The following is a 22,623-nucleotide window of genomic DNA, read 5'->3' on the forward strand; positions in this document are numbered from 1 at the left end:
TTATTATGGAAAAACATATATATATGTTATTTTTTATTATGGAAAAACATATATATATATATGTTATGTATATATAATTCAAGTTATTTTCCATTATAATGGGCCGTATTGAATGGTCTTGATTATAGGAAATACTCAAATGGTAATTCTTTGAAATAAAATGGTTTATATTAAGACTGGTATATGGATAGGTAGTCATATGTTGCTTCAAGTCAGTTTTTGCTCTGTTTTAATTAGGAAATAAATCCAGTCTATAAAAGAGAACCCACTCAATGAGATATTTCAAAAGTACATTTGGGATTTTTCTGTTTTCCTATATGTATGTTATATTTCAATAAAGTGATACCTATTGCATGCTCAAAAAAGTACGTATGAAACACAGTCTTATTTGTTCTTTATTTAATTATTCTTATCTCAATTCTACCAACAAGTTTGGATCTAGTTTTGGGTTCCTGTCATGAAGACTTCCTTGGCCACCTCACCCCATGCTAATCTCTTCACTTATCATTCACTGCCTTAGTATTGTTAGTCAGCATTAGTCAGTATTATTAATGATATGTGTGCGTTTTCTGCCCAACTTGAGATGTAATATAACATAACGCTGTGGCTAATTTGACTGAGTGTGTGAGTTGACTTTGAGACTTCCAGTACTTAACTAGCTGTCTGACCTTTGGCAGGTTTCCAACCTTCTTGTGCCTTATCTTCCTCAAATGTAAAATGAGGATAAAAATATTAGCTTTTATGTAGAGTTTTTAAAGATTAAAAGAGTTACTACATCTAAAGCATTTATAATGATGTTTGGCACATAGAAAGTACTTAAAAGGTGTTGGCAAAAACCAAAACCACACCTTCCCCCCACATTCCTTCTCTCAAATCTGACTTGTACAAGCTTCTTGCTAACACGGATAACTATCATTTTTTATATTCTCCATAGTATAACACAGAAGATTCTGAATAAATGCTTCTTAAATGAAAGAATGTATTTTTTGTTGCTCAATTGAAAATTATTTCAGAATAATGTGTTAACATTTAAATCCAAACAGATAAACTCCAGTTGTAACAATACATTTGCACATCACTTTGTAGTTTTCAAAGTACTTTAAAACACGTTTTTTAGTGACCTTGTAAGGCATTTGAGAAGATGTTATTTTCATTTTACAGATACAAAAACTGAAATTTATCACCTTGGGACAGTTTGATCTTTTAAAAAGCTAATAAATTACAGTGGCTTAATTTGAACTCAGTTTCTCCAGACTCCCAATTCTATTTCTTTTTCTCCTTTACCTTAAAACAAGAGTTCAACAGGGTAGATTCCTATCTTAAGCAAGGACACTGTGGTGCTTGGTGTTCCTGTATGTGTTGAAGATGTGATGACAGAGTTCTAAAGTATGAAGAAAAAAGCATAAGTAGAGATGCATACACCGTTATTCTTAGAAAGAAGCTGATATTTGTACTCTTCATTCTTATGTTGATGATATAAATAGAGGCCGGTAAAGGCCACCTGTAATTCCCTCTGGGCTAAGTAGTTTGAGTATTAGGAAGGAGCAAAGTGATTTAACTTGCCTTTACCATTACTCTAAGTCCCTATTGGTCCTGATTTCAATTTTTCACTTCAATTAAGCTGTGTAAGGATGGGTTTTCCCCCTACGTATGACTTTATAATTATCTAGGTATTAGATCCTTTGGACAATGATTATATAACATATACCTTTTTGAACTAAGACTATGTATAGTTTCATTTTCACAAGAGGAAGAAGTCTGAACACCAGGTGTTTGTGGATGGTCAGCCATGAAGTACTAATGAGGCAGAAAACCCTTTCATATTTAAAAAAATCTGGCAAGTTTATGATGTTGCCCACTAAAGCCATCTGCCTGAGACAGCTGTATCTGACTACAGCTTGCGATGGCTCAGGCTGCTCTTTCCCCAAGACAGAATTGCGCTATAGGTTAGTAACACAGATTTAAGATTTTGTGTTTCATGCAGCATGTGGGCTCACAATGCAGAAGAAATATTATTTTACTAAAGTTGATGTGATGAATTCTGCACTAGAGCAAGAATGATGGATACTATCTAGGAAATTGATGTACTGAATGTATACGTGACTGCCAGCCTAGCAATGTGCAGCTTACAACAGTCCCCCTCTACCTGTGGTTTTGAAACAATAGATGTTTCTCCAGTCATTCTCTAATCCTCCCCATTTTATTGTTCTTCACAGACTTTGGCATTGTATTCATCTGATTTGTTTATTGTCTATCTCAACCAGTAGGATGCAAACTCATCTAGAGCAGAAGCTTTTTTAACTGCTCTTGTACCTGTGCCTGGTGTGTAGAAAGTGCTCAGTACTGAATAATGTTGAATGAATACACACGTGAATGAATGCTATTTTATATTTATAGCTTTATGAGAAAGTATAGTTTAATCTTCAGAGAGAAAAGAACTCAGCAATAATTGGGTCCTCTTCTATGTACTGTGTAGGATAATACAGGGAGAAATCTACTTATATTCCTTTCTTTCATTAAATAAAGCAAAGTCTAGGCCCTGAAAAGTGTGCCCTTAAGTATCATGGTGACTCAAGAAGCTGGGTGTACATGAGCATTTTCCTGAGATTTGTGGTAAATGGAGCACGAGAAAAGGTAAATGAAAGAGACATATGTTGCAGATTGTGTTCTCTGGAAGTGGACACTGAGACAGAGTTTGGGATGCAAGATGTTCATGGTGAAAGGTCAGGGTGAGAAGTGTTGCCTGCTGGGCCGGTCGCTGGAGGCGGTCTGCCCTGGGAAGGACGCGGCCCCAGGTAAGGTGGCTCTGCAGGTGGGACAGAGCCCGAGGGAGCTGACAGCTGGAAGCCGGCTGCTGGCCACCTTGCCCGCAACTGAGCGCAAGTCCTTCCTTGAAGGGAGACCCTAGAGGTCTAGCTTCCTGACTCCCACTGCATAATTGAAGCCTGTAACCGCTAATTTGAAGAATTTGTGAAGAGATGCTGTGTGCCCATTGACTAAACTTTAAGATGTCTGCCTAATCAGACTGTAACGCAGCAGCAGTATTTCATGAGCACTGAAACCGGTGTTCTAAGAAAATGGCGCTTCCTATCAATCACGAACGCTTATAGTGATTGTTTGGCACTGGTTTGTTGGGAAGCAGGTGTTTTTCAGAATAGTTATTTACTTTGAGGTTTAAAAGTATTTTAAAGCCATTTTTGCTGTGATTTCTTCCTCCAATTCTGTTACCCCATTGTGGTTTGACCAATAATACAGGCATACCTCATCTTGTGGCGCTTCACTTTATTGTGCTTTGCAGATACTGCATTTTTTACAAATTGAAGGTTTGTGGCAACCCTGCATCAAGCAAGTCTACTGGTGCCATTTTTCCAACAGTATTTGCTCACTGTGTCTCTGTGTCACATTTTGATAATTCTCGAAATGTTTCAAATTGTTTTCAAATGTTTCAAAATGTTTGTCATTGTCGTTATATTTGTTACAGCAATTTGTGATCAGTGATCTTTAATGTTACTGCTGCAGCTTGCTAAGGGCTCAGATGATGGTTAACATTTTTAATGATAAAATATTTTAAATTAGCACATACCTTATGTTTTTAGACATAATGCTATTGCACACTTAATAGACTACAGTGTATTGTAAATACATCTTTTATATGCACTGGGAAACCAAAAAAATTGCGTGACTTGCTTCTTTATTGTGGTATTTACTTTATTGAGGTGGTCTGGAACCAAACCTGCAATATCTCTGAGGTATGCCTGTACTTTGCAAGATAATAACTTCTGCAATTAGTGAAGGATTGCTTTATTTTTCCAGAGTTTGATTTGCAGGTTAGTTATTGAAATTTTGAATTTTTTCTTAGAAAGAAAAAAATATGGATGGATATTAGTCTTTGAAGCTAGCCCACAAAGTTCTACACTCTTTCTGTCCCTCTGATTTCTGAATGGTCTTGAAATCTGAAATTGAGCGGAAGCGTCCCTGAGAGTGGCCGTGGTGGGAGGGACACTGGTGTGGAATTAAAGCTCTGACAGTTGGGCAGAGCCTGTGAGGGTTAGGGGTGCGGTAGAATGCTGAGATGTGAGGGGTGGGAGCAGGGAAGGAAGGCTCTGGTGGCAAGGTGTTCGGCAGGTGTTCTGGGTCGTTTCTGTTTCAAACTTGAGTATGCTGATTGGAAAGTACCTGTATGTTCATGGTAACTGTGCTGTAATTTTGAGTGGTCTCTGTAGCTCCCCTCCATTCTGAAGCTCAGTAGAATCACAGCAGTAGTGTTCTGGCAGCATGGTGCAGATGTGTCATTCTTCTCCCCCAGTGGAAAAAAAAAAGATGGGAGGGAAGCTGTGTGCTCTCTGAATTCTATTTTTAAATGCCCATCACTTCATTTCAAAACATTTTTTTCAAACATGCCATAGACACCATTCTTACTTGAGATGCTAAATTTGAGGTTTTAGAAACCAAATCCTGAGTTATACAGCATAAAACCAACTATCTCAAAAGGTTTAAACACAATTGGTTTCTAATTACTTAGCAAAAAATTCATTGTACCAAGAATGAGAGAATTTTTAGCTTAAAAAGCAGAAGCTGTAAGGAAGTAAAAATCTGGGCGTAGAATAAAAATCATCATTTCAGTTTTAGTTTAGGATGTCATTGTGGCAAGGCTGCAATATTGTGATCAAAAGGGGGAGAAGATGGATCTACTTCGATTAATATCTTAAATACTTTACATTTTCCTCATTTTACATATGATTTATACTTTACTCTTCAACAAAATGTCCTTTCTTAATACAGGAAAAAAATACCATTCTACAACACAACGTGCCCCATAGGAGGCCCCTGGTTCTGATTCCTGCTCGAGGAAAATGTTTTTTCTTCTCTTTTCCTGAAACATTTGGGTGTGAGTTCTCCTATCTGGGCTCTGACTGTGGGAAGTCTATCGTTGGTGTTTCACAGAAGAAACAATTAAAACGCCACATGTTCGAGTGTGATGGAACACATTGCTGAGTAAATGCTTTTATTTCTCTGGTAGCTAGCCCGTACCACCCCATCAGTTTTACATCTGGAGGTGAATAGGAAATGTAGGTTAGAGAAAAATGCTGTACTCCTCACTGCTCAGAGGAGGCTCAAACAGCAGTCCTTGCTGGGTGTAAAAGAGACTTTTACTTGATCTTTAGTGTAGCTTTTGAACGCACACTTGAAATAGGAAAGATCCTTATTTTCATTCATGGTGTTATTGTGAGCCTAGAAAGAAGTAGGAAGCAAGGACTTTTCAAGGTCCCTTCTAGCTCTGAGTCCATACCTTCAAGGTCAATGCTACAGTGGAAAAGCAGCCTTAGATAAAATCCTGACCACATGTCACTAGCCATGTGGCCATACTGATTTATCCTCTCTGTAACTCAGCTTTCTTATCTGTAAGATGGGGACACAATTCAACCAAGGGTTATTTTAAGATTAATAGAACTTGTGCACCACACCTAGCATGGTGCTGGCCTAGAGTATACATTTGATGCATTTCTTATTTTGTATAATTTTTTACCTCTCCTAGAGACTGGAATTAGTTACAAACATTCTTAGGTGCTGTAGGAGAATAGAAAAAGCCCCAGTCTCTCAATACAAATAAATTTCTAGATCACCATGAGTATTTTTGAATAAAAAGCTTACATAGCATATAAGTTATCAAGAAGGTTGCATTTTGTTGTAAATTAGGAAGCTCTGGTGATAGCATGGCTTTATTTTCATAATCTGTCACGTGAATTATTATTGAAGTCCCACTGGACTCAATCTGCTGTCACGTAGGGTCTCCCCTGCGGAAATGACTAAGGGGAATTTAATGAAAAGTAATACAATGATTTTTTTTTCCAGGAATCATTTGAAAGCCGTCCTTTTATAAACGGGTAGGTTGTATTTCCTAAATCAACACTAACAGCCTATATTTATTATGTAATTCAGTATATTAGATGCATACCCAGAATGTGTGCTTTTTTTCAGTCCTCCTCTGCAAACGTACAATCTTTAAATACACCCACCCCCACCCATCCCCCCAACAGTGTTAGCGCTTTGAATATCTGACTGATTCATTTTCATCCAGGACATCTAGTTAGTTACTAAGACCTCTGGATGCTGCCTTTGAAATCTCTCTCATCTTCATCTCCCCACCTCCCTTTTCCAAAATAGTTTTCATCTCGCTCCTCAGTCTTACTTACCAAAACGTGACTTTAGTCAGATCATTCTGAATTCAGTAATTTTTGATGGCTTTTCGTTGCCTTCAGGACAGTTTATACAGATTATAAAGCAATACATTTTTGGTCTGGCTTTCAAAACCCTTAGCAATTTGACAACTGTCCACATAGCCAACTTTATTTTCTTTCACTGGAATAACTTTTCCAGGTTAAGTTAAAGAGGACCTCTCGTAGGTTTTGAAACACCTCAGGAGTATATCTGCTCTCATCCTATCCTCTCTTCCTTTGTCTCTTACCCAAAATGCCTTCCCATCATCTCTCTACCTGACTCTTCAATGTTCAAGGTTCAGCTCAAATTCTGCCTTCTTAGTGATACCTTCCCTTCTAACCCAGCCCCATTTAATCCTATGATCCACAAATGTACAACCCACAAATCTTCATAAAACACAACTAGCATGTTCTTTTATGAGGATTTTTTATCATTTTATTCACTGTCCCTGGAGTAGCACAGTACCTGGTATACAGTAGGTACTAAATAAAGTTTGGTGGGCTAAGTTATTTTACCTTGTTTGTAACTTTACTTTGCCTCCCCTCTGGCTTAAAGGACAAAATTCACATTCCTCAGCCTGTCCTCTAAGGTCTTTCACAATATATTCAATATTTTTTGCTCCCCAGTATTCACCTTTTTAAGCCCCTCGTCTCTCTTCTCGTGTGATCTTCACAAGCTGTGTTCATTCAATATTTCATATTTTGGCTTATGATGCCTTCCTGGCTATATAAACCCTTGGCTTGCCTTTTCTGCCTGTTTACATCCCAAACTTCCTTGTAAAGTTAAACTTAAATCTCACCATCGCCATTAAAACGCACTTCTCTCTCTTATTCCAACTCCTGAAGCATTTACCACCTGTACCAGCTAGTTTTTGGAAGTTAATCAAACATATATTTTTACTTGTTTTTATTGAAAAAAACTTTATTGTTTTTAAAAGGGAAGTATATTCATTGGTTTTTTTTTTTTTAATGAAAGCACAAAAGAGTACAAAGAAAAATTTCTTCAAATCTCAGCTCCCGGATATAAACATTATATCCCTTTATGCATAATTGCCCTGAGGTCATGTAAGATGCTAACATTTAATGAATCTGGATGAAAGGTATATGGGAATTCTTTGTGCTACTTGTGTAATTTTTTGTGTAAGTCTGAAAAAAATTATACTGACACAAAAATAGATTAATGAAGTAGTGCAGAGTTCATAAAATAATCCACATATACAGTTATATTAGTATATGAAGCAATGCAAATCAATCAGGAAAACTGTTCAATTAAATGGTGATAGGATAACAGGCTATTCATTTGGGGAAAAAAGATGGACTCCTCCCTCATATCTTACACCCAAATAAACCTCACATGGATCAACAAATTAAAAAATGATGAGGCACAAGAATATGAGTGGCAAGTGTAATATTCATGGGTTGAAATAGGCATGATAAAGCATGGCAAGGAAACTAAAAACCATAAAGGAAAAATACTAATAAATCTGAACGCATAAAAATTAAAACCTTATATAGGGAGGGGTGGGGAACACCAAAAAGTTAAAAAACAAGTAATAAACTGGGCGGATATAGTTGTTACCTATATGACAAAGGATTGATAGGCGTACAGTAAGGTGTTTCAGAGCTTGTGCTCTAGGGTAACATTGCCTGGGCCCTGCCACTTACTAATGATGTGACATTGGGAAAATTACCTAACTGCTCTCTACCTCATTTTTCTCATTCGAAAAAAATAGGAATAAGTCTCCTTTGATTCATGGTGTTATTACTGGGCACTTAACCCATATGTAAAGGTATCTAGTACCAAGCGTGGCATGTAATAATGATAATTATAGCTGCTAACATATATTGAGGGCTTACTACGTACCAAGTATTGTGAAAGCCTTTCAAATACATCATTTAATTTAATCACCATATCAACCCTTCCAATGAGGAGAGGGTACTATTATTATTCCCATTTTACAGATGGGAACCCTGAGGTTTAATGACAGCTAGTAAGTGATGAAGGGGGGGTTTGACCAGAGACGGCATTCCTGATTTCATCCACTTAACATTTACATCATGCTGTGGTGATTCTCAAGACAACTTAGTTCCCTTTTCCCTGAGTCCTGGGAATATTTACTCTTGACAGTTAAGTGGACTTTCATGTTCCTCTCAGTAAGTATATGAATCGAGTTCTTCAGATGTATTTGAGCACTGATATATCCATGTGGTTACAATCTCAAAAGAAACCTTATAGAAATTTGTTCCATTAAAAAGTTAGACTTATTTCACCCTCTACAACAGCAGTCCCCAGCCTTTTTGGCACTAGGGACCGGTTTCATGGAAGACAATTTTTCCACAGACTGGGAGCGGGGGTGGGATGGCTTCGGGATGATTCAAGTGGGTTACATTTATTGTGCACTTTATTTCTCTTATTATCACATTGTAATATGTAATGAAATACTTATACAACTCACCATAATGCAGAATCAGTGGGAGCCCTGAGCTTGTTTTCCTGCAACTGGATGGTCCCATCTGGGGGTGATGGGAGACAGTGACACCCGAGGTGTGTTGCTTATGTCCAGTTTACTCCGTGATCTCGTTTTGGTTGCTGTCACTGCAGAAAACCCTGCTTCACAAAGATAGGGTGTTGGAAACGGAAGCAGGCTTTTCAGTGCTTTTGTGGCAATCTCAGGATACTCCGCCTTGACTTTAATCCAGAATGTATGGAGATTTGAAGTTGTCTCAAACAAACTTTTAAGGCCACCGTCATTTGCAATCTCAAGCAGTTGATCCTCTTCTAGCACGGACAAAGTCAATTGCCACTCACTGGTAGGATTTTGATATGAGTTTGCAAGCAACTGATTTATTATAGTCCCTGTGCAGTCAAACCTCTCTGCTAATGATGATCTGTATTTGTAGCCGCTCCCCAGCGCTAGCATCACAGCCTCAGCTCCACCTCAGATCATCAGGCATTAGATTCTCATAAGGAGTGTGCAACCTAGATCCCTCACATGCGCAGTTCACGGTAGGGTTCATGGTCCTATGAGAATCTAGTGCTGCCGATGATCTGACAGGAGGCGGAGCTCAGGTGGTAATGCGAGCAATGAGGAGTGGCTGTAAATACAGATGAAGCTTCACTCACTCACCAGCTGCTCACCTCCTGCTGTGCTGCCTGGTTCCTAACAGGCCACAAATACAGGTGTGCGGCCCGGGGGTTGGGGACCCCTTCTCTTGATATTGACCAAGTATGGTATTTGAGCACTGGTATATCTATGTGGTTGCCATCTCGAAGGAAAGAAGCCTTTTAGAAATTCATGCCATAAAAAGTTAGACTTATTTTGCATACTCTGCAACACCAAGTATAATGTCTACATTAGTTCCTCCAGACATACTTCCAGGGATACTTTCTTTTGGTTTTATTTTGAGAAAATAAAAAGTCAGAGATGGTTTTATCTTAGCACTTAGTGTACCAATGTAGCTAAAGTAGTTAAAGTAGTAGCAAAGGTAGTTTGATGTGTTAAATAGAAATAATATAGGAGGTTAAATTGTCATTCAAAAATAATTTCATATTTCCTATTGGAAAATTAAATTTATTTTGTGTTAATTTGGGGAGCTTTCTTTTTACCTTTTTTGATTTGTTGGAGCATAATTTATTCGTCTTGGTTCACATTATAACTTAGAATAAAATTTCTTTTGATAGTCTTAAAATTGAACTTAAGAAAACCTTTTATGAACTTCATATATTTAAAGATAGAGGCTACCATCTATCTATTTCTTTTGATAGATTAGCCGGGGTTTAATTTGGTTATTCAGAACAAATCTGAAGATACTTTTTTTATGGTATTAAACATTTTTTTCTTCATAGTAATATAGTGTTAAATTATGTAAAACCTAATTTGGAAAGAAAATAATGAACCAAAATCCCAATTTCTGCTTCTTTAATCATGAAGAAGAATTGGCTTGTAGGGACATGAAAGGTTTTAACTCTGCCTTAAGTATAGTTTGTTAAAATCATTGGATTTTGATGAACACTCTTGATTGAAATAACTTATCCCTCTATCTAGCTTTATTGATAGATTGTAAGGAAACAGGGACACTAGATATCCTTAGGAGAAACCCTGTTTAATTCATAGTAAGACCGTATATACTATGTTAGCCTTTTGGCCACCTATCATATCTTGAAAAAACAGCAGATAAGGAAAAATGCGAAAAAGGCCTCTGAGCAACCAAAATAAGTATAAACACTTCCATTTAAAAATATTCTATGAAGAGACCTAACCTCACTGCCCCCTGTCCCTGAGTGCCCACTTTTTTCCCCTGTATTCTGACTTTGCCTACGTTCTAACAAGCTTGGTTATTAGGTTTCTAAACCCACAGCAGCCTAGGAGGAGGAAGGGGTACTACAGGCAAGCAGGGAGACAGCCGCAGGTGATCACTGGCATCTTGATAACAGGAAGCTACAGGAACAGTATACAGGCAGAATGTGAGCAACTTTAGTTATCTGGGATCATTTAGTGTGGGATCAGTCGTATCCAGATTTCTCCGCCCTGAGGGCATCATTGTATTACGGAATAGTACATACAATACGAGACATCAGAAAGATGTAAGGGACTTCCCTGGTGGTCCAGTGGTTAAGACTCCATATTCCCAATGCAAGGGGCCTGGGTTTGATCCCTGGTCAGGGAACTAGATCCCGCATGCCGCAACTAAGAGCCCGCACACAGCAACGAAGATCCTGCATGCCGCAACTAAGACCCGCTGCAGCCAAATAAACAAATATTTTTTAAAAATTACAGCCAGTAGGGCTTCCCTGGTGGCGCAGTGGTTGGGAGTCCGCCTGCCAGTGCAGGGGACGCGGGTTCATGCCCCGGTCCGGGAGGATCCCACATGTCGCGGAGCAGCTGGGCCCGTGAGCCATGGCTTCTGGGCCTGTGCGTCTGGGGCCTGTGCTCCGCGATGTGAGAGGCCGCAACAGTGAGAGGCCCGCGTACCACAAAAAAAAAAAAAAAAATTACAGCCAGTAAATGTCAGCATTTACCAGTATCCAGAATCCAGTCTGACAGTGGTGTCAGATCTTCCTAAGAGGTAGGGATTTTGGCTTGGTAATTGTAGACGTAAGCACCTCCACTTATTCTCATTTCATTACTAGTTCGGTGTTGGGATCTTCTAACTCTCCCTTCATCTCCCGTTTTCACCTGGAAGTCTGTGAATCCAGCTTCTGTCCAGGCCCTTACGATCTAGGTCCTCCCAGCAGGCTCCCACCTGAACTTGTGATCTCTCTGTAATGTCTGACATGGGGACTCCATTCCCAAGGAAATGTCTTCTCATTTCCTTGACTGAGCCTTGAGCTTCACTCTTGGGTCTGCCCATGCAGGCATATATGTTCCCTTTACCAGACGAGGTCTCAGTCAGTGATCAAGGGATGTAGGGTGGCCATAATTAGTCAAGTTTTAGAAATACTGCCTTACGCTATTCCCAGCTTTCTTCTTTATTCCCAATGGGGGGATGTCTTAACCAGAGCCAACTGCCCAATCTGGCTTGGACCCTTGGGATCAAAAAGATCCTGTAGTACCAGGCTTTTGTTGTTATGGACCTAGCAGAGTTGAAATGAGTGGAGTTAACTCTTGCTGACATCAGGAAGTCATAGTCAACATTTCTCTGGCCAGTAACCTGATTAGTCCCTGTTCTCTTACCGGGTTTTCCAGTAATGTGTGTGCAGTACCCATTAGGAATAGTTTCTCCCCAAAGAGATAGTTTTAAGTTCTTTGTTTTAAGATGGCAACTCAACAGGTATACCAAAAACATGACCAGTGCTTCCACTGTATATCACCTGTAACAGTTTTCTGTATTAATACTTAATAGGTCCGTCTCTCTCTGTTAATACATTACTCCCCCTACTGGTAGCCGTGGCCTACCTGTAGCCCCCAGAGTTAAGTAAGAGATTTTGCACTTTGAAAATGTATCAGGTTTTGTAGTCATACTTAGCCTAGTTGACCAGAACAGCTTTGCAGCACTATGCACGCTATCCAATGCAAAGGGCTTTATATATCCTCACATGATCTCCCTTACTGAAATGCAGGGCCTTCTCTTATTACACCCCTATCTTCATAAGACCAACCACAACCAACTATGTATATTTGTGTGTGTGTGTGTGTGTGTGTGTGTGTGTGTATAAATACACACACACACAGAGAACACAGTATTTCTTCAGATGCTTAACTATCCCATTAATATTACCTGGGAAAAGGGGAGACTACTTTCTGGAACAGGATTCTGAGCAGGCAAGTAACATTGCATTTTGGGGGGGGGTTGTATTTCAGGTTCATTTTATTTTTTAAAAAAATTAATTTTATTTATTTTTGGCTGCGTTGGGTCTTCTTTGCTGCACGAGGGCTTTCTCTAGTTGCAGCAAGGAGGGGCTGCTCTTCGTTGTGGTACGCGGGCTTCTCATTGCGGTGTCTTCTCTTGTTGCGGAGCACGGGCTCTAGGCGTGTGGGCTTCAGTAGTTGTGGCACGCGGGCTCAGTAGTTGTGGCTCGCAGGCTATAGAGCGCAGGCTCAGTAGTTGTGCCACACGGGCTTAGTTGCTCTAGGGCATGTGGGATCTTCCCGGACCAGGGCTCCAACCCGTGTCCCCTGCATTGGCAGGCGGATTCTTAACCACTGCGCCACCAGGGAAGTCCCTCAGGTTCATTTTAGAAACAAACTTCTCAGGACTAAGGTGATGGTGACATGGTTCAGATCAAATGTCTTGGTGGCAAGCTGGGGAAAATCATAGGAGAAGATCCCAGGCCTGTTGTCTGTCAGCTTGGCAATGATGTTTGAGCATTGACCTGGTTGTGAGGAAATAATGATATCGTCATCCTGTCCTTTATCTGGTCCAAAAGTAGAGTGCAGAGAGCTCCATACAGAGCTCTTGATATAAGGCTGTGCAAGGCAGATGGCCCTCACATCAAGTGTCTTGAGTGGTGGATGACCTGTGAAAGCAAGTTCCTTGACAAATTTTTTAGTGACCGTGTGGACAGTAATTAGCTTGGAAGGATGCTGTGGGAGAAGACACCACAAATATAAAGTATATTTGAATTGCCTCTCAATCAAAAGAAGAAATAGAAGTGACCAAATAAAAATATTTGGAGCCTATGAAATTAAATTTCACTGAAAAAGAAATAAAAATGATCATTTTACATATGAAGAGGCACCCAACCTCAATGATGGTATGGGGAAAATAAATTACAATGCCAGTATAATAGTTTTTATTTCCATTATATTGAAAACTGAAAGTGCCTTTGTAGCATCTCTTGTAATCCTCAGTGGAAACAAGCCCTTTGATGTACTCTTACAGGGAGTATACATGACTAACATCCCTTTTGAGGCAGTTTGTCTCCCCTTTTGCTTCTTCAGGATCTGGGCTTTAGGGGTTCTGTGGGGCTGATGTTTGTGTGATGACTTTTGGTATTTCCTGTGTTCTTGGGCCTCTGGTCAGTCTCCTTCGGGCACTGATAATTTGATTTCCTGGCCCGCGGTCCCCAGGAAGGTCACGGCTTCGGCCGGAGGGGCCCCTCCAGAGCTGGCGGCGCTGCAGCCGTGGGCGGGGGCGGGGTTGGGAGTCGCTCCACCCTCCCATTGGGCTCTGGGGCGGCTCAGCAGCAGTGGAGGGAAGAGATCCTGAGCCAGGAGTTACAGCTCCGCATAAACGCGGGCTCCATCCTGGGCGGCGGGGTTGGGGGGTGGGGCCCCTCTGCCCTTAGTCATTCCGGGAGGGAGGTAGGGAGGCAGGGGCTCCCGGGGAGGGAGCAGTACGGAGCGCCAACCTTCCATGTTCGATCCTTGAACTGACCCTGGGTAGTATGCCTCAAGGTTACGTTAGGGGATGCCTTGGACTGTTATCTTCAGCTCTCCCTTTGGCAGTCTTAGGGTCAGTTCTCATCAGTTTCTTTTTCTTAGGACCAATTATTACCCCCACTAACTAGCCTCAGACTCTTCCTAATAGGCTGTAAACTCTTTGCAGGCAGGGATTAAATCCTTCTATCTCTCCATACCAAGCACAGTGCCTGGATTCTTACCTTGAATGTTGTAGGAGCTTAACAAATGGCTTATTGGTAAATTAATTAATTATAAATGAGACTTCGGGATAACCTGTGTCTTACTGAGCTTCTAATTGTTTCTTCAGCAGCATTAACTGGAAAATGCAGTTTCCCAGGAGCCATGCTTTATCTTCGTTAATGTTGTTTCAGAGAGGAACTTTGTCATGATGATATAAAATTTTGATTAAATGGAAACAGCAGTTTATTTCTCTTTAACTAATAGCTCCACATAAAATACCATTTGTTATTAGAGAAACAATCGGAAAGGAAAGGTTTTCTCAAAGTATTATAACCAAGGTGTGGTTAAAATGATTTATACTTCATATGTAGGGCTTGCTCAGTTAATGTATCCACTTATTAGGCATTAGGAAATTCTGAGTGAGGAACAAGGTTATGAAATAGATGTGCAAAGATGGAAGTAGAAAGGGACTGTATAGTTTGAATAAGTTAATGCTGTTCTACCAAGCCTAATGTTCTCTTTTTTTGCCCTTTCTTCATTTAGTAACTAGGCCATTTCCCCCAGTATATTAACTATAGCCTAGGAATGAGTGAAAATTTTTGAGCTGCTACATTAAATCATTTCAGGACATTGGGAGTAGGAATTAGCAAATTATTGCCTGAAGGAACCAAATAATAAGCTAAGAAGGGTAAATGTAACTTACTGAAGTGCCCAATATAAAACCAAACAGTATTATAGCTTATGCACAGGGCTGTCTTGATGTGGTGTTTGATCTCCATGTACTCTACTGTCCGATTCAAACAGAGCCAATACTGACCATTTGCCTTCATGAAAATTAGAAAAATGTGCCCTTCCTTGAGTGAAAATTTTAAGTATGTTATGCACAGCTTGAACAATCTGATGTTCAGGCCTGAAGAAGGTGGGAATGTGGATGGGTACCCTCTCTGGCTTTGTTTGGTGATTTTGGACTCCACCCTCCTGTAAGGAAGGGAAGAAGGGGGGATGGGATGGAGGGGATGATGGGGTTCGGGAAGAGTGGCTCAAGGATTTAATCAGTAGCACTAGTTTCAATTCACCCAAACAGTGGTTCTGTAAGTCAAACTTATTTTTAAATCAGTGACCAGAACACCTGCGTTCTATTAGGAATCATACAGAACTGCTGCTTAAAAGGACGTGCCCCTTTTCGACTCAGTCTGGCTCTGTGCGATTGGGATGTGGAGCTCATAACCCTGGAAGGAGCAAGCCTGTGTATATATCACACACACGCTCCAAATGTCAGCGCTCACATCCCACTGGTAGTGTGTACATCCTCCCACCCCCACTGTCATCCTCATAAGTCTACCCGGTTTTTTATAGAAAATGAGCCAGTCAGAATTGGGCCTCCTAGAGCCAGGGATGGGTACTGGGATGTGCCAGTGAGTGTGCAAGTATATGAACATTAATGAATGTCAGTGTGGAGTTTCATGACTGAGAATTTTCCCTGTGGCTTTAGGTTTCCACTGGGAGACCCAGTATCTCTTCTCATGCCATCACATACATTCTTATATAACTTCACACATGTCTGCTTTGTGAATACTGCCACCCGTCCCCAGCTATGATGCTATTGTGCTACCTTGGATTCAGTTTATATAGGTCTATAGCATTATATTAGGTGCTCAAAATAATACAATGTTTCTATATTTAAATGAGCACTTTAATGCTTAAAATAGAATCTTGGACATTTTTCATTTGGAGTTTCCACATTTTACTTTTCTTAAATTAATGCTTGTATTTTTTATACTAACTGAATAAATTCAGACCACATATTGTGAAATGCAAAAAGCATATATTAGTTACCCATTCTCTAATTGCGTGGTTAGAACTGTATAGCCCCCTGAATTTCTGAACAGAAAGCAATATATGCTCCTTTTAAGGCTCTGAGTCTGTTTAGAACTTGCTAATATGAGCTGGGAGGTAGGAGAGAGAGAGAGGTTTTTTCACATCAGCAGTGACCTAGAGACTCAGTCGGGAGTCAGTTCAAAGCCCCTGAAGACCTCAAGCTCCCCCCAAAATTAAATCCCAATATAAGGTTATTCTTGTACTTAGTGTTATACTGGACAAGAAGTATCTTTTAGTGACATAAATTCACAATGAGAATGTAATTTCACCATGAGGTTGTTTATATAGTCTTTTATTTTTAAATGTTGTATTATGGGAAATTGCAAACATATACAGAATTAGAATGAGATAATGAACCCTTATGCAACAGTACCTTGTTTAACAGTTAACCTTTGGTTGATTGTGTTTCCTCTAAAGCCCCTCCCTCCTTTTCTCTTCGCCCCATAGTATTTTAAAGTAAATTTCAGACATTATGTAAATTCACCTGTCAATATTTCAACATTTATCTCTGATTTATAAAGCCTTTTTTTAACGTATCCATCATGCCATTGTCATATCTATAAAATTAATAATAATTCCTTAATATCATCTAATACTCTTCGTATTCAAATTTCCCTAATTGTCTCAAAAACATCTTTTTACCGATTGTTTAAGTTAGAATCCATGTAGGGTTTATACCTTGTATTTGGCTGTTTGTATCTCTCAGGTTTCTTTTTTTCTATATTAATAATTTTTTATATTTTTCTTACTTTTTAAATAATTTTTCAAGGGAGCATAAAAGGAAAAATACTACCAAAATTAATGCATTAAACTTTATCTTTAAATCATTAATTTTTACGTTCTTTATGTTTTCAGATCCATACATACTTAATGCCGAAATGTGGAGGGCTGAGAAAATGGAAAAAAAAAATTTTCCTTTTCTGATTCAAAGACAGGACTGAATTGAGCTTATTACTCAACAGCAGAAAACAAATGCAAGAAAGTCGACCTCTACCCTATTTGAGTTCAAATAGGTCTGCATTAAATCACATTTTTAAGCTATATTATGGTTTGACCTAACCAAAATATCATCTTATAAATACAAAATTTGTAAACAATGTGCCCTTTACTTCTGGGATCTTATCTTTTTTGTCTTTCAGATTTTGGGTTTGTATTTCAGTACAGTGAATTCAAACTAAGGCAATGTTTTGTTACCAAACATGTGAGTGTTTGCATCTTTTCTACCATTACCAATTAACATACCTAAATGGCTTATTCATTTGACAGTATTCCCATTGAGTTCACTCTGATATCTCAAAAAAATTATTCTTTGTAAAAATAGTTAAATCACATATTTGCTTCTTTTATAAATAGTAACTTTTCTATTCTACCAGGTTGGTGCATCATTTTCTTTCAACATGGATAAGAGGACAGAAAAAAATTTCTTCTGCCGCTGTAATTTTAATACTACCATGCTTGATATAAATTGTGCAGTGCTGCTAAAATGCCTCAAAATTTTACCATTTCTTTTTATAAACTCTCAATCCTGTGATATCTTTCCTTTCTTAGGATATGAACGAGTCTGCCAAACAAGAAGATATTTTGGAATCCACAACAGATGCTGCGGAATGGAATCTAGAAGTGGAACGTGTACTACCACAACTGAAAGTCACGATCAGGACTGACAATAAGGTATAGAAGAGAGAACACATTTTGTTCAGATAGATTTTTATAAGGCCATTTCAGGGTCAAGGGTACTCCCAGTTACAAAAGTGATTTAAGAAGGGATTCAGTTTCCAATGTTTTATTTTAATAGAGATTTAATAAATTGTTGTTGAATGAATAAATAATGTAATATGGCCCACAAAGCAAGGAGTGTATCTTTAAAATGATTTGGAACACATCACATTTCCCTAGGATTAAGGCGTATTTTCTCAATACATTTTGATATATTTTCTTGGCAATCATATTTTGTTTAGGTGAATAGTGAATGAAATTGGAATTCTGTGACTGTATACTAACTGAGTAGAGTTAAAAAATGGTTTAGAACTCTGCTGGTTGACAAAACAGAAGACATCCTGGAAGCTACCTTACATAATCTACTCAGTACACATGATTAAAAGTTTAATATTAAGAACATAATCAAGAAATCATATGCAATAAAGATTTGGGGATTAGGCCAGATGAACTGGCCCATTTAATCAAGTTTCTGCTTACTTTTTTCCTACAATTTATGAGTAAGAACTTCAGAACAAGCTAATAGGTGACTAGACAATACTACTCTTATTAGTATTATAATAATCTCTATAAAAGGGGCTAGAGAGACATCTAGGTAAAAAAAATTCAAGGATTTTTATCCTTGGAGGCTAGAGACAAGCCCCAGAATTATGGAACAAGGTTCTAGGGAAACTTGTCACTCTACAAATGTGGTTGTATGTCTGCTCCCCAAAGTAGCAGCTATACAAAGATTGCTGTTTTCAGTGCCTTGGAAGCTAATTCATACTTCAATTGCCTGGATTTGGGCATGTAGAACTGTATCCTAGAGAAGCTAAGAAGTAGCCTAGACTCCTAGGGCAGTCCTAAAATAAGATAAGGACAACAGAGGTCTTCCTGGACTGTGAACAGCTGTGGAACAAGCTTTATCTGGAGTAAGTGGGCAAATCCTACAGCCTGTTTACAATATATTTACCCAATCATTATGGAGGACAGCTATTATTTGAGTACATTGGGGGTAAATTCTCTGTTTATGTATCTCTCATATGTAAATACATATTAATAAGAATTTCTTTCCTGATTTGATCTCTGCTGGAAGTCATAATTTTCAAAAATGGAATTTTTTTGTGAAAATGTAATTTCTGATTCTTTAGTTTTGTCAGAACAAATTTTCTTCATACAATTAAACATCACTATTATTGCGACTGTAGTTAGAACAACATGTTAAAATAATTGTGTAGTTGGGAACTCTCAAGTACATCTTAGTCCCGTGAGGAAGCAAGTTTAATTTGTTTACTTTCAAGATAAGTAAACTCTTGAAATCAAACATCTCACTTAAAATCTAATAGGATCACACGAGTGTGTGTTTTTTTTTAAGAACTGTCATTGATCTCCACATAGTAGAAGTAACTGAATAAAGAAAGAGAGAATATAAATGTAACTGCTAACCTATACAGTTTTATAAACCAATACTGCAGTAGTCAAAATCCTGGATTTTTAAAGAATCAATGTTCTCCTGATTTGGGGAAGAATTAACTAATTCGGGGTTGGACTCTTAGTCTCATGCCATTCATTACCAGCCTTGACCTTATGAGGATATACTGTGTCATTAATTATACAGTCCATGTTACAGGCAACATTCGAAAATGTCAGATAAAGTTTTGGGGGGGTTGGTATTTTTTCGAATATGTGAATGTCATTTTGAGTTTAGATTTTTGTGGTAAAAATACTGACATAGAGTCCTATTTGATTGCTTTTTCAGAATTCTTCTCTAGATAATTTGGTCCTTGTGTCCAGTGTTTCGTAAACCCTTCTTTCTCCTAAGTATTTCAGCTGTAGCAAATGGGAATTACAGCTTTAGGGTCAATTCTTTATTCAGCTTACTTAAGAAAAATAAAATTATACATTGATTTGAGAAAATAAGGGGCTAATGAATAGAGAAATGTTTTTCATGTCTCAGAAATAAAGTAATCTGGTTATACATGTGGTTTCTCACGGACTCATTATCCTCCTTAATCAGGAAGTGTTGACACCAGAATCATGGTTGATCCCATTCTTCCTCAACTCCTAACTACCAAAACCAAACCCTCTCCTTTACTTCTGGACAAAACAATAACCTCTTACTCACTGCAGGCATTTAGGACCTTTCAAGATTTCAACTTCATGTTTGAGGGGGAAGAAAAGGAATTAATTACTTTCAGATCAATGTGTTTTACTGATCACTGTTACATTAATTTTTAAGTAGCATAGAGATGTAGGAGATAAGTAATATAGGGTCAGCACTATTTAAAACAATGATAAATTTCTTTAAAATTACCTTGTGTTAGAAGTAAAAAAAGTCCCATATTTATTTGGCACTGGATCAAATGTTTTGCTTTTTTTTCTTCACAGGTTCATTTTAGTCCTTGTATGCTTCCCAGCAGTGTATTATATTAAAAAAGTAAATCTTCTTTTCCGTTCTTTTTGCATATTATAGTCTGTATGCTTGATGACATCCTGTCATACACCAGTATTTTATTTTGTATATTCTTCATAATGTAATCAGGTTTTTATTGCTAGGCTAGCTTATTCTTGTTTCTGGCACTACTTGTTACTATTACCAGTTCTCAAAGAATGCAAATAAATTTTAATATTAGCTTAAACAAATTACAACTGGGAAAATAAGTATGTTGCCAAAACTGCAAATAATACATTCCACAACTGAAGATAAAGGATTTTTGTCATATGCTGGCTTGAATGGACTGTATTAGCAGTTCCCTTTTTAGAGCTGGGTATAGAGAATGCTCCTGGTGATTACTTCTAGAGTAGCTATATACCCATCTCAGATCTGCCTCAATTTGGAATAATGTATCTGAAGACAGTCAGAAGTTTTGCCAAGAGAGTTGATAAATTCAGCAAAATCCTGGGTCATTAACCAGGTCATTAGCCAATCCTCGTTAAGGCCTCAGTTCTGACCAAGTGAGTAAGGCTCAGGCATCAATTCCTTAGAAGGGCAGTCTGAGGACACCTAAACTAGAGTGGATGTCGGTGCCACCTAATAAAATCGTCTACGAGTATAATACATCCTGGACTTTTTGTTCTTTCCTTTCTTTTTTTTTTACTCTTTATTTCTCTAACTCTTTCCTTTTCTGATTTTTTTATCTCTTTTTTATTGTTCTTTATTAGACCCCATAGTAGTGCCCACAAGTGTTATATAACTACGCTGGTGGAATTTAACACTAAGAGCAAACATCTCTGATTATACTCACTAGACTTAAATCTGTAACTGGTCAAGAATTATCCTAATCTCTGAGTCTTTTTAAAACACAATTTTGTTGTTAATTATAAAAATAATACAGAAGTAATATTTCAAGGGGAGAGGAGGCAGGTAGTGTACTGTGAATTAGAAGCTAGGGATTACACATTTAGTCCCACCATCAAATCCTGATTTATTGACCCAGAGTTTCAGAAACTTAGTAGAACTTTGGTAGCTATAAAGACCCAGAGAGGATGGAGCCTATCTCACACACCTTCCCTTGACACCCAAAATTCATATTTCTACCACTTACTAGCTGTGTGATCTAGGGCAAGCTACTATAGCTCTCTGTTCCTCCTTTCCTCATCTGTAAAATGGGACTAATTATATTCCTTACCTCATGGAGGAGTTGTAAAGAAACAAGAACAGTGTCTGACACATAGTTACTGCCTAATAAATGTTAATTATTGTTATGTTACAATATTGTTTTGTAATATTATTGTATTCTATGATAGCTCTCTTAGGTTTGTATCTGTATCGGTATTCAGGAAGAATTTACAAAATTCCTGCCCTAATGCTTCCATCACTTAAGGGAATATTGATAACAATCAGCCTTATATTTTTACCTAGGGTGTAATTGGATTCATATAAGTATCACTTTGGTAAATCTTTCTAATTTTTTCCTTAGTAAAGGTATATATGATATGATGAAAATAATAATAATAAATGATACTTACTAAGTGTTTGCATTGTGCCAAGTGCTGTTCTTAGCACTACGTACATTGACTCATTTAATCCTTTCCACTGCCCTATGATATGCAGGTACCTTTTACTACAGATGAGGAAACTGAAACACAGAGAAGTTATTTGCCTCTGCCTAGTAAGTGACAGATATGATATTTGAACCTCCAACCCAGGCTCTTACCTATTCAATTAGTGACAATATAGCATACTGGTGAAAAGCACAAATTCTAAACTCAGGACACTTGAGTACTCATCTTGAGTCTAACACTTATTAGCGGTTGGAACCTGTGGGTAGGTTACGCAACCACTCTGTGCCTCAGTTTCCTCATCTGTAAAATGGAATTCATTATAAAGCTTACCTCAACAAAGTTATTAAAAGTATTAAATGAAAAAAAAAAAGGGGGCTTCCCTGGTGGCGCAGTGGTGGAGAGTCCGCCTGCCGATGCAGGGGACACGGGTTTGTGCCCCAGTCTGGGAAGATCCCACATGCCGTGGAGCGGCTAGACCTGTGAGCCATGCCCACTGAGCCTGCGCGTCCGGAGCCTGTGCTCCGCAATGGGAGAGGCCACAACAGTGGGAGGCCCGCGTACTGAAAAAAAAAAAAAAAAAAGTATTAAATGAATTAACATATCTAAAGCACTTAGAATGGTGCCAGAAGAATCACTTAATATATGTTGACCACTATTTCTGTGGGCTTTTATGTATGGTGCTGAGATTTTACCTCTTTTTTTAACATATCATTTCATCATGAGCATTTTCCACATATCCTTAAAAATTACAAACCATACCTTTAGATGGCTGTCTGTAGTGCTAGAAGGTTACTGTCAGTCTC

General features: G+C 38.4%; 1 protein-coding gene across 1 annotated transcript in view; it reads left to right on the forward strand.

Annotated features, from left to right (window-relative positions):
- Window positions 1-22,623, forward strand: part of IFT57 (intraflagellar transport 57) — a 60,561-nt gene that overhangs the window by 16,227 nt on the left and 21,711 nt on the right. Inside the window, exon 6 of the mRNA XM_079923290.1 lies at window positions 17,669-17,791. Within this exon, the coding sequence (XP_079779416.1) occupies window positions 17,669-17,791 (123 nt within the window). The remainder of the gene's footprint in view (window positions 1-17,668; window positions 17,792-22,623) is intronic.

Source organism: Stenella coeruleoalba (assembly GCF_951394435.1).
Source record: "Stenella coeruleoalba genome assembly, chromosome: 5".
NCBI lineage: Eukaryota > Metazoa > Chordata > Mammalia > Artiodactyla > Delphinidae > Stenella > Stenella coeruleoalba.